The following is a 12000-nucleotide window of genomic DNA, read 5'->3' on the forward strand; positions in this document are numbered from 1 at the left end:
GCAGTCTCAGCCATATGTGGAAATTGTGCAGCTAATATATAACACAACACATTAGTTGTGTTCCTTTAACTGGTGGATATAGAGTTGCTGCAGCGGAGACAGCTGCAACACAAACAACCAAATACGAAAACATAATTCAGATCCAGTCGTCATGACTCCACTCCGGAGGGATTCCCCGATCATTTCTTACAGTTTCTCATCAAGGGGTGTCTCCTGTCCCCGGTACAAACACACTGCCTGAGGAAGGCTATGTGTATTTATTTTGTCATGAACCTTTTTCGGACCACTTATTTATTTATTTTGGTGACGATCTGACCTCCATGCTGCTACTCTGGCTCAAACTGCATCCACCAAACAATATGATTTATCTCGACCTCCCCAAAATAACCAAAATCTGACACGGTGTGAGATGTCTTTTTTAGCTGTTCTGTCGTCATTTCATGCACTTCTTCATAAAGTCAGTCAAAATGAATGAATGAATGGGCGTTTCTTTGACTATTAATAGGCAAATGGGCGTTACGCGAAGCCCGCAAAAGCTGCAGCGCATTTCGAGTCGATTGTGATTTATAAAGGGAAACCGGCGTGGGAAGTGCCGCCGGTACGCAATGTTTGGTGAATCGGAAAATGTCGGAAAATGTCTGAACCTATTTCTTGGATTTCTACTACGTAAGCAACCTTCCCACGTGAATCCTAGGCACGGCGTTATAAAAAATGAGGCCCCAGATCAGATTGGCTAAAGCGTTTTTTTTACTCACAACTCAGAAACTATGCTTAACGAATGGACCAAAGAATAAGCCATTACCTTTTGGAACGTGTCCAAATGACCAATCAGATACCAGGAGTTTTTATTATATTATTTATGTTTTAACATTGCAAGAAAAAAGGGCAATTGGTCTGCGTTTATGTGATGTTGTAATAAAACAAAGTAGTTTTAACTAGGATATTTTATGTGAATGCCTCAGGTCAGATCCACAATTTGACTTTAAAAAAACAACTAATTGAATGGCTTACCTGAACCGTTCACCCTGCTCTTTATTGTCACGCAAATACTGGAAACATTATCAACAATAAAGAAGACCAACAAGTGCTATACTAGTTTTGTCCTGTGTTTCACATATCAGGCTTCATACAGGCTGACATTATTGGTGGTTGTTGTTGGAGCTGAATTCAGGCTTAAAATCAATACCTGCATAATATGCTCAGACCTTTTTACACAATGTCTCAGTATCGCAGGATTCATTCAAATACACATCAATATTTTAGAAAAAGCAGTAAAGCACATAGAGTAAACATTACGATCAACTATTAGGTCTCCATCAATAGAGACAATTTAAGTAAGCTTGCTGCCGAATAGCTTTACTACTATCTCGCATAAAATATAAAACATTTTAATGAAGGGAAAAAGATGCTGAATATTGTGTTTATTTTACCCCCCACTTTTGTAAGCAAACCTACTCCCTTGTGTTTACCTCCCTGCATCTCATTAAAAGCACTGTGCATAAATGCTCATTGATGTACAGTAGTGAAGATTGGCTTATTTACAACACATACTGGCTCGTGGGTGTAGCTGCATTCTTTGTCACACTGTTTTACATTACATTTAATATCCCATTCCTCCCAGATTGCCAAGTCTGAAGGGATTTCATGTTACGAAGAGTCCTGCCATATGGTGTTTGCGCTAACTGTTAGGGGAAAGTCAGTGTGACACTGATCCGGTTATACCTATTTTAAACTATTGCAGTCATTCAAGGTGATGCACACAGTGGTTGAGAAGCTGTCATTTGATCTGAGAACATAACTGAGAGAAGAGGAGATGCTTTGCCAGTCGCGATGATATGAAAGGACAGACTGAAGCCCACATTGAACTATTGGACTGCTTGTTCTGAAGGGATTTGTTCTGGATCAGGATGTGCTGCCATTAAAAGGCTGGTGTCAGATTTATGAACTCCAGATCAAATGTAGGAACAGATTATGATACATTAATTTGCCCACAGTGTGATAGTCCACTCAAAGACAGGCATGACATGGAAGGATGACTGAATAATTGCCTATCGATATAATGCACGGATACAAATAGTAACCTAAAACCAGCTACTGGTTCAAGACCTAGCAAACAGATAAAACTGCAGCATCAGTCAACCTCAATCCACATCGATTTTCATGTCCCATGATAATTTGTAAGCTTGCATCTTAAACAAATAAGAAGATAATAAATACATCTTGATTAAATCTTATTAAATAAAGATTTAATAAACATAAACATGTGAACCCAAGGCACTCAGTGTGTGATGGGAGATCAAACTCTCAGCCCCAGAAGACCATGTGTCCATCGTCTGTCTTTTCTCCAATAAAAAGGGTCAATGAGAATGCCCTGATTTCTGAATCTTTTCACCCAGTGAAAAGAGGTCTGCGCTCTGCTATTGCCCTTCTTAGTACAGTATGTGATTATTCTTATATATATTTAAGGATTATGAGTTTTAATGGGTTTAGGACGTTAAAGCTTTATATGTTACACCCATAATGCGATGTACTTGTCCTTTTTAAACACTGTGATATTGAACGTAATTGACCATATCGACACTCTGGCTCACTGCAGAGTGCAGCAGCTACTGTCTGAGGATGAACTCCCAGGTAATGCTCTGATGATCGACTGTAATTGGCAGTTTGACTGACAGTTACTGTGTGACTATCACTACGGTCCTGCACTCTGCCTGAACCCTACCTTACCACTTCCCCGTTTTAGGTATACATTCAAAACTAACCATAGAAATCAGCAGAGAGTTTCAAATTGAGGCAGCATGCCATTGTGACGATGTCCCTTTGTCAGCTGAGCAGTCAGCTCAATGCTGATTAATGAGCTGGGGTCAAAGTCTCCCAGGAGGAAGTCGCCATTATCTCCAATACTGCGCTCGTGGGAATATCTGAATAGAGGTGAAGTCAGGAAAGGCAATCAGTGTTAATCACAATGAAAGAGCACACACTTTGATCTATGCTCCCCTTCCCTTTCCCTCCACGTTTGTCCCACTGGGCAAACAGGCAAATCCAGCAGAGACTAGTTAGGCCATGTTTAGTTTTATGTCAAGGTTTTGGCTATTATTGCGGGTTCATGAATAAAATATAACCAGCAGTTTTTAGACATTTTGTGAGGCTGGTACAGTGCCTGGAAGACAAATGTTTTATTGATTAAACAACAACCATGTGAAATAAAGAGAGTAACAATGAAACAAATGTAAATAAAGATTATTATATAACTAGATGGGACGATTGGGTGCACCGTATGCAGGATTGTGTAAATGTTCATATATCTTGGGCTCTCTTTACAGCTTTTATTTATTTCATTTAATCTTTTATTTGGCAGGGACAATGCACAGAAATGAACACTTAAAACATTCTAATGTATCAAGCGTAACAGTGCCAGATTTAGCTTTGAGCTAATTTCCATCCGCAGTCCCTCAGTGCTCAGCTCTAGTGCTGGGTTTATAATCATAGCTTTCCTCGTTGTTATGTTCAGTCAAATCATAAAGCCAGCCAGATTACTCTGCCTAAATTATTTTTGTAATGGTTTTCAAGGGATTTGTGCCTGACTCAGCCCCTGAGCTGTTAAATCTTGACTTCAGGTGTTCAGCCTTTTGGACGCTGTTTGACCGTTAGCAAATGTATGCTTTGATTAAATTGAACAATAAAAACTTGATTAGATCCTATGTTGCCCAGACCGTAAAGGTGTATTATCTTCACTATATGGGGTTTCTTTTCTTTTTGCAGCACGGTGAAACCAGGGAGAGCCTCAATAAACTGCAGCGCTGAGTTCTCCTTCCTCTTTATTGTTAACACCATCTTTTCCCCCCTTTCATCTGTTTCAGGACTCAGATTCACTTCACAGTGGCCATTGATTTCACTGCATCAAACGGTGAGTGTTTTCACTGCCATCACCCTGTTCTGCTTCCATTTGTCTTCTGATGCAGGCATATGGCATTCTCCATGAATCAAAGAGGGGGCTGGATTTTCTCTCCCTGCTTATTATATTTAATCTTTTATACATAGCACAAATTATTATAAACTGCATTCAGAAAAGGTAAACAAAACATGTATCTTGTGCAGGGTACAGAGAAAACAATATGCCGATTATGAAAGGACACATAATGCATACCAAATGCTATAGTTAAATAAGATGAGACGGTATGTTCATGTAGATGTGGAAATGGAAGTTCATAGCGATAACATCTATCTCCATTCTCCCTCTGTTATCCTCCACCTAATGAGCTCCAACAATTGAAGATCACACAGTCATAAACACTCTGGAGGTGTTTCAGTATATGTGGAGGTTGTGTCTAAAAAGTCAGGGCGGGAAAATAACATCACACCAAGAAATGTAAACAAGTACAATTTTGAGATACTTGTTCCTTCCTTCCTTCCTTCCTTCCTTCCTCCCTTGAAAAGACACATATTGAATCCTAGTATTGTTATTAGCACATTATAGTCACATTGAACACCTCTGATTCAGAAGATCCTTTATTTAGTTGTGGCTCTCTCACGGTGCTCCGGTTGCAGCTGTCGGTCCGGCCTCACTCTGATGGTTTGCCTCACTGACTCTGAATTCTCTTTTCTTGGAAGGAAATCCGTCCCAGTCTACTTCACTGCATTACATGAACCCTTACCAGATGAATGCCTATGCTATGGCTCTCAAAGCCGTGGGAGAGATCATCCAGGACTATGACAGTGATAAGATGTTCCCGGCTCTGGGATTTGGTGCTAAGCTGCCCCCTGATGGAAGGGTCTCCCATGAGTTCCCGCTGGTGAGGAAACTATGAGCTTTTTTACATAGACTGTATAGGAAGTGAGCGAATTCATCAATCGTTGATTTGTAGAATTCAGTTTGAAAGCCTCAAGTTTTCATCCATTTTGTCATTTTGGGAACCAGTAGCGACACAAGAGGGCGATTCTAACTGCAACCGTATGCTAAACAAGTTTGTTCTCAGGACAAAAAAAGCAAACAGTGCACACTTTCATTACCAACTTTATCGTCTATTTTATTCTATACGAGACCATGAGTTACAAAATCATGCTGTATTAAAGAAGACTTGAAACTACAATTTAGACGAAAACTATTTTTTGGAAAAGGTTGGCTGAGGTAATGAATCAAGCGATAATTTATCCTAGACTTTTATACAATTTTACTTCTTTTTGCAAACAAGTGGAGTCACCCCCTTCTAGCAATTAGAAAGAATGCAGGTTTAAATCATTTCTGCACTTCTTTATTTTCAGGCCTGGAGGTTTCCACCGGGTTATTTCAGACACTCGTGTTTTAATTCAGCTTCAGAATTGTTCATAATTTTAATCAGACTATATGTGAAAATGAGTTTTTGCCGTCCCAATGGAGCCTATCTCTGAGTATGAGCACTCATTTGTGTTTTCATGCTCATGTACTGTATGGATAGCGTGCAATATGGATGTGTGCATTTTGAGATGAATACTTCCACACCTCAGACAGATATGCGTAATTCAGAGTGAGTTTCATTTACCTTTTATAGTGCAAATGAGCTTCTGTAAGGCTGGAGAATCTTCTTAAATCAATTTGGCTTCTCTAGTTAATGTGCTCTGGCTGCTGCATAGTACAGCCTCATCAGGACTCTGTCTGCTGGGTAACGTCTGCATCCCTCCATGTTTCCATTAAAATTAGCTAATTAAGATTCATCTCACCATGTAATTAAAGCCTGATTGTTTCATGCTTTAGACTCGTAAATGGGTTTTAAAGTAAAGTTTGAGTCCTGGTTGAAATACTTTGGTAATATACAGTATGTTTGTTAAGAAATGTGCTATTAGGAAGCTAGAAGAAGAAGTTAGTTTACCCAGGCCCATGTTGTCTTTTTAACACCCTTTTTGTTTTGTATTCAACCCATTTAGAAATAGAAAATGGTTGTTGGATTTATGTTTAAAATATTTTTGGCTATCTAACATGACAGTTAACAACAATACATGTGTTTTTAATTCAAGGTAGGTTAACTGCTTGTCTCTGCTTTTGAATGTTTTCTCGCATGTAATAGACTCTCATTCAATCATTATTTCAACAAAATACTGAATATTGTGTCACAACAATCAAAGATAATCATTTCTTTCTTCTGGCACTGATCTATATTTGTCCTTTTCTCCCAGTGCACAGTATTTATCATTCACTACTGTTAGAGATACATTATGGTATCAACAATCCTGGAAATCGGACTTTGTTGTTGACTATGTATTAAATAGCCAACATATATGTGTGCTTTGCTAGGCTAAACATGATTTGAACTATATGTAAATGTCTTGAATTAAATAAGATAAAATGTACATGTATATACAGTATTTTGCTTAATGAATATTGTTAACAAACAAGTTTCCCGATACTCTTAAGCTTGGTATTACAGTAACTTATCCCAGAAACATTGTGGTTCTGCGGCACACTCAATGTTGTCTACATCAACAATTACATCGTGATGCCAAGCCTATTGTATTCCCTTCTGACTACTGTCCATGCTTTTGTTTTTTTTCTCTCAGAATGGCAACATTGAGAACCCGTACTGTAACGGCATGCAGGGGATTCTTGACGCTTACCATCAAAGCCTTAAGACGGTTCAGCTGTACGGACCCACCAACTTTGCTCCAGTTGTGAATCATGTGGCAAGGTACAAGAACAAATTGCTGTACCAGTCAACATCACAGAGCACATCTGTCCTTTCTTTGAAAGTCAATCTGTAAAAAAAAAGGACTCGCTGTCAAAGGTATTAGGACATTGAATGATGGTTTCTCTTTGAATTGAGCAGAACTAATGAAGGGAAAATAAACAATCGGCTGCCAAGCGGAGATGAATAGAAATGGTAATCAGGCGTACAGTATGTGGGACCAGATATTTCTGAGTGCAGGTGCTGCATTGCTTTATAGACATCTAGTGCGGTTGGGGACTGCACCGAATGTTTTGTTGAAAAATGTCAAGATTCAGGCTGAAGTGAAATTATAATAATGTACAGGTGTACACTCCCTCCACCCCCATCGGTATATTAATACCTAACTCATGCTGTGATTTAGCTCTCAGTATCATAACTTGCCTTTAACTTGAATATTAAGGACTTAACTGTCAGGGTTTGAGTTTTTGTGTGTCTAGTTTTGGGGTTATTTTGCTGTTCTGTCCTCCCTGTCGTTAGTTTCTCTGGTGTGTCTAATTGTCTGATTGTGTTCACCTGTTGCCCTTGTGTTTCTCCTCCCCTGCCCGGCTGTTTCTCGTCTCGTGATTACCCCTCCCTGTATTTAGTCTTGTCTCTTCCTGTGTTCAGTGTTGGTTCATTATTTGTCGTTCATGTCCCCCTTCATGTTGGTCACAGTCACCTTTGTTTGGATGCTACCTCGTACCTGTTTTTGGATTCTTGTTTTTGTTCAGCTTTTGTTAAATAAAGCTCGCCTTTTGTTTCCTTTTGAACCCTGCTTCCTCCTCAATCTGCATTTGGGTCCTATTTTTCCCTAACCCTGACATTAACGTTTGTGAACTGCAGTTCTGAACTTGATTTTTAGATGAGATATTCAGCATTGACTTGTATTTCTGCTTTGTTAACAAATACTACATGAATACATGAGCAAGCCACATTAGAATACCAAGGGCCCCAAAGCTACGACTTTTTCAAGGCCTTTCCCCAGGCAGCCTCACTACGCAACTGTTTCCCTGTCTGACCCGCACACACATCGTGCTTCATTTGCATACAACGATGCATCAACAATCACCCACGAGTGCAGTATATCTGTTGCCAACACAAATAGAAGTTATATAATTATTTTTAAGGGATGTAATCAGTGGTGAAAAAGACAGAAAAGCTCCTAGCAAAACGCATCATCCACATACAAAAGCAACCCACCAGAAGAAGAGGTCCTATGGTAAAAAAACAGAGAACGATAAAACCCAATACATTCATAAATACAGAAAATGCAAAAAAATGTTTGATCGAAGAGATTTGAATTTCTTAATCTCGAAAAATGTACACTCTTCAATTCCCAATATTGTCTTTTGTCATACAGTTATTACTCTTCCAATGTGATCAAATGTCTCAAGTGAGTTTGTTGCAGGGAAGAGGAAGACCAAGCTCTTTTTTATCTCCTAAACACCGGTCATCGGTCTTGCCTTTGTCAGGCTCTTTGATTAAACTGCCAGCGCCTCACAGTCAAATTTACCATTTTGAGAGCGAGAGTAATGGCTGACCTCTGACCTGTCCTTGGCTCTTACAGTGTTCTGCCACGATTTCCCCTCCTTTTGCTCATCAAGTGTGTTCAATCATTGCAAGGTGATCAATAATGCTCTGAGAGAATAAGACTGCAGCACTTGCATAAACAGTTTGATAAATAATTCATAGAGGAGCCAGCGATGGGCAAATGAAACTAGGCCACACTCACTGCGCTGCCTCTGATGGGTTTCATAATGTCGTATAGACCTGCGAGACACGAGCTGCCATACCACGTATTTCACTTCTGTGCATGTCTATATGAAGCCTTTGTGTCAGATGGTGGGCGGGGGGCCACTTTGTCTCTGTTTTTAATCTGCGACACAGTGATTGCTGCTCTCCAACTTTCTCTGTGGTAGTTCAAACCAATCTCAGAGTTTTATGTAAATTAATAAACACATTGTCTGCATAATCTATTTTTAACTTACATTTACTTTAACATAGTCTATGTTGTACTGTCTTCAATGACTTTATGTTATTAATTTTTGTTTTCAGCTATGCAGCAGCAGTGCAGGATGGGTCCCAGTACTTTGTTCTGCTCATCATCACTGACGGCGTTATATCAGACATGGCCCAGACTAAGGAGGCCATAGTGAATGTAAGTGCTGCTCTCACACTACCCAGAGACGTTCACCTCCCTCCCTTTCTCCCTCCCTCCCTCCCTTGTCTTGCTCATTAAAAACTGCTCTCATGCTTTCTGTTTCTTTTAGGGGTTTGTAAGCCAGTAGCACTAGATTTGATGATTTATAGGATGTGTTCTGCTCCACTTGTCTTACCCCTTGTGTTTTGTTTGTCCACATTTTTTCCTTTTTATTGAGACCCTCGGGAGGGGCTCTCCTGAGATCCCCTCACAGGTCAACAGGTTCACCTTATCGGATGCAGAGCTCTCACCCAGCGCATCCTCTGAGGCTCAAGAACAGGGCGCTCTGACCCACAGCAGACTGGGTTTAAAGGGAATTTGCGACTGTTAATCAAACCTTTCGAACAGCCACACCTTCCTTTTAAGATCTTGTCTGCTGCTCTGCACTGCTCAGCCCGGCCCTGTCGCGTACCTCTGCCACCTCCCACCTCTCAGTATGGACTTCGCCCCCCAAATTCCTCTGCTCATAGAGCAGAGGACTGAATGACCTGCTTCTCTGTGCCTTTAGCTTTTGCTCCTAAGAAATACGGTAACTCATAAAGAATGAGTTATGTGCAACGCTCATTCCCACACTTTAGGTTTCTTATTTGTGTTCTCAAAAGCTGTTTTTTCTTTTTATATTTGCACATATCAGATACCTGTGGTAATAATGTTGAATGTACTGCTGCTGACCACACTGTACAGGCCAAATCGAACCAGCTCAGCTTCGCCTCCGGTGACTAATGTGTCCACAAATCTTTCAGGACAGCCCCTGGGGGAGTCTTTGCTTTGATGTTATTCCTTTAGGCTCCAACTTTCATTTCAGGAGTTTAAATAATAAAAGAGGGTCTATTTTTGACCTGGTTGGCCACGTATAATTTAATTTAATTTGTGCCCAGGTATTGGATTGTGTCTCCGGGTGTCAGTTTGTTTTCTGGATAGGAGGCTGGCTCCACCGGTAACTTCATAAAACCTATGAATATTTTAGATTGAGAGACACTTGAACGACTGAATTCGGTTTGTTCATCTGCTGAATCAACAAAACTAACACTCCACCTGTCTGGCCGACGTACAATTATACAAATTGCAGAACAGATACCCTGCTACTCAAGAGTTTAGAGGCCAGTTATGTCTGGCTGTTTCTTTTGGCAAAAATGTGTAAAGAAATAATGTGTCTTAAAAATGCATCCATAGAGAACATGAAGCCTTCGTTGTGCATGCAAAAGAGTAAATGCAAAAATGCTTAACCATTCACAAACACATTCATACAGCCATGACAGGGCTGCCATACAATGTGCCAAACTGCCCATCTACTAATCTAATGCTCACTTTCCCACACACACACACACATACACACACCACACCACACCACACACACACACACACACACACACACACACACACACACACACACACACACACACACACACACTGAAGAAGAGAAGAATAACTGCAGGCAGAGAGCTGCAGTGAGATCCCCTGAGTGACTTTACAGTACAAGCAAAGTGACAAATGGTGTAGACTGAATAATTCAGACCGGGAAACAGAATCTAAAATGACATTCAGGTATATGAGTGTGGGGTCTTTCACTGCTGGAAATGGGCAAACAGAATGCATGTATTAAGTGCGGTAGCAATAGGTCATGAGGAATGAGCCTGGTGGAGGCAGAGGTTAAAATGGGAAAGGAGATGAAGGGGGGAATAGTGATGGAGAACATTGAGAAGATGGTCCTCCTTACTGCATGTAGTCCTATCTGTGACAGGCCTCTCCCCTCGGGGGTTTTTCCAGGAGAGATGACCGACTTTTACCCCTGTAAATGTATTTCCACCACAAGCATACATCATTCATTCATGCCAGAGCTATTTCATTCTCCACATCAGGACTGTGGTTTAGTTTCATGCAGTTGAGAAACTTGTACACCACATACTGTGTGGAAAATAAGCCTTATTAAATCTTTATTGTTATTCATGTTAACTTTAGTTCGTATTGGTGTTAAATTTAAAGGAAATGTAAAAAATGTATTCTGGGCTTTATAGATTTTGAAACATTTATATATGCCAAGATCATGAATAGATCATGCAGGACTGAACATCTTAGTGTATAGGATGTGTATATTTTGTGAATAAAGTGCTTTACTGTATTCACGTTATCTTAACTGTTTTTATCTTGTGCTTTGTTACCAAGTCCAAAACATGTTGTAACCTTATGTACTTTAAATCATTATATTCCACAGTGTTAAAGCGGCTTGTAAATGTATATATACATTTACAAGCCGCTTTAACACTGTGGAATATAATGATTTAAAGTACATAAGGTTACAACATGTTTTGGACTTGGTAACAAAGCACAAGATAAAAACANTAAACTAGAGGGCTATCACTATGGGCAGCAACGCTGTAAATATTGACAAATAAATCCAGCAAAATGGCACAAAAAACAGGTAGTGGCCTGGCTGGGTGTATAATTCCCAGCCTGACTTATTGTCCCATTCCGGCCCTGATTGACGCATGACAACAAATATGGTCTCTTTATTTCCCCCTCAAAATGCACCAGATTGATGCATCTACTGTAACTTCAATATTTAAAAAAAGATCTTCCCGGGGGAGCATGCCCTCGGACCCCCCTAGAGGGTGACTGGACCACTCCCCACTTATAAAAATAGCACTTTACCACTGCACCCCCTCTAATCTCAGATGCACCCTGAGTGATTTTGTTTAAGTACAGTGAGCCTTTCTAAAATATAAAGTAAAGAGACAAACACACCAGCATTATAGGATATACTATATGACTTCGAGCCAAATACTTGTTTTTGGGCTGTTTAAATAAATTGACTTGAAACAGTTGCTGATTTAGAGTACTGGCACCTTTTTTATTCCAATTCAAGCACTGGTCTTACTTGTGGTGTAACAATAGACTTGGAGTTTGGTGGGAAACAGAAAAATGTCCCCTTGGCAGTCAGCCTTGAAGCTGAAGGTATCGTCATTGTGATATAAAATACATAATAAAATGCATGCAATAATAAAATGTACGTACATTAAGTAATAACAGAGTATTAAGAACTTGAACACAAAAAAACTGACCATATTTTAACAACTAAAAGTACTTCTGGTTGATGGAACATGTGACAACCCTACCATGTAAATT

General features: G+C 39.9%; 1 protein-coding gene across 1 annotated transcript in view; it reads left to right on the forward strand.

The window, feature by feature from the left end:
• Positions 1 to 9208, forward strand: part of LOC104965177 (copine-5-like) — a 73075-nt gene extending 63867 nt beyond the window's left edge. Inside the window, exons 15-20 of the mRNA XM_010794135.1 lie at positions 3861 to 3907; positions 4612 to 4793; positions 6532 to 6659; positions 8733 to 8835; positions 8948 to 8953; positions 9056 to 9208. Coding sequence (XP_010792437.1) covers positions 3861 to 3907; positions 4612 to 4793; positions 6532 to 6659; positions 8733 to 8835; positions 8948 to 8953; positions 9056 to 9208 — 619 coding nt within the window. The remainder of the gene's footprint in view (positions 1 to 3860; positions 3908 to 4611; positions 4794 to 6531; positions 6660 to 8732; positions 8836 to 8947; positions 8954 to 9055) is intronic.
• Positions 9209 to 12000: the final 2792 nt, after the last annotated feature.

This window comes from Notothenia coriiceps, unplaced genomic scaffold (assembly GCF_000735185.1).
Source record: "Notothenia coriiceps isolate Sejong01 unplaced genomic scaffold, NC01 NC01_scaffold00037244, whole genome shotgun sequence".
Lineage (NCBI taxonomy): Eukaryota > Metazoa > Chordata > Actinopteri > Perciformes > Nototheniidae > Notothenia > Notothenia coriiceps.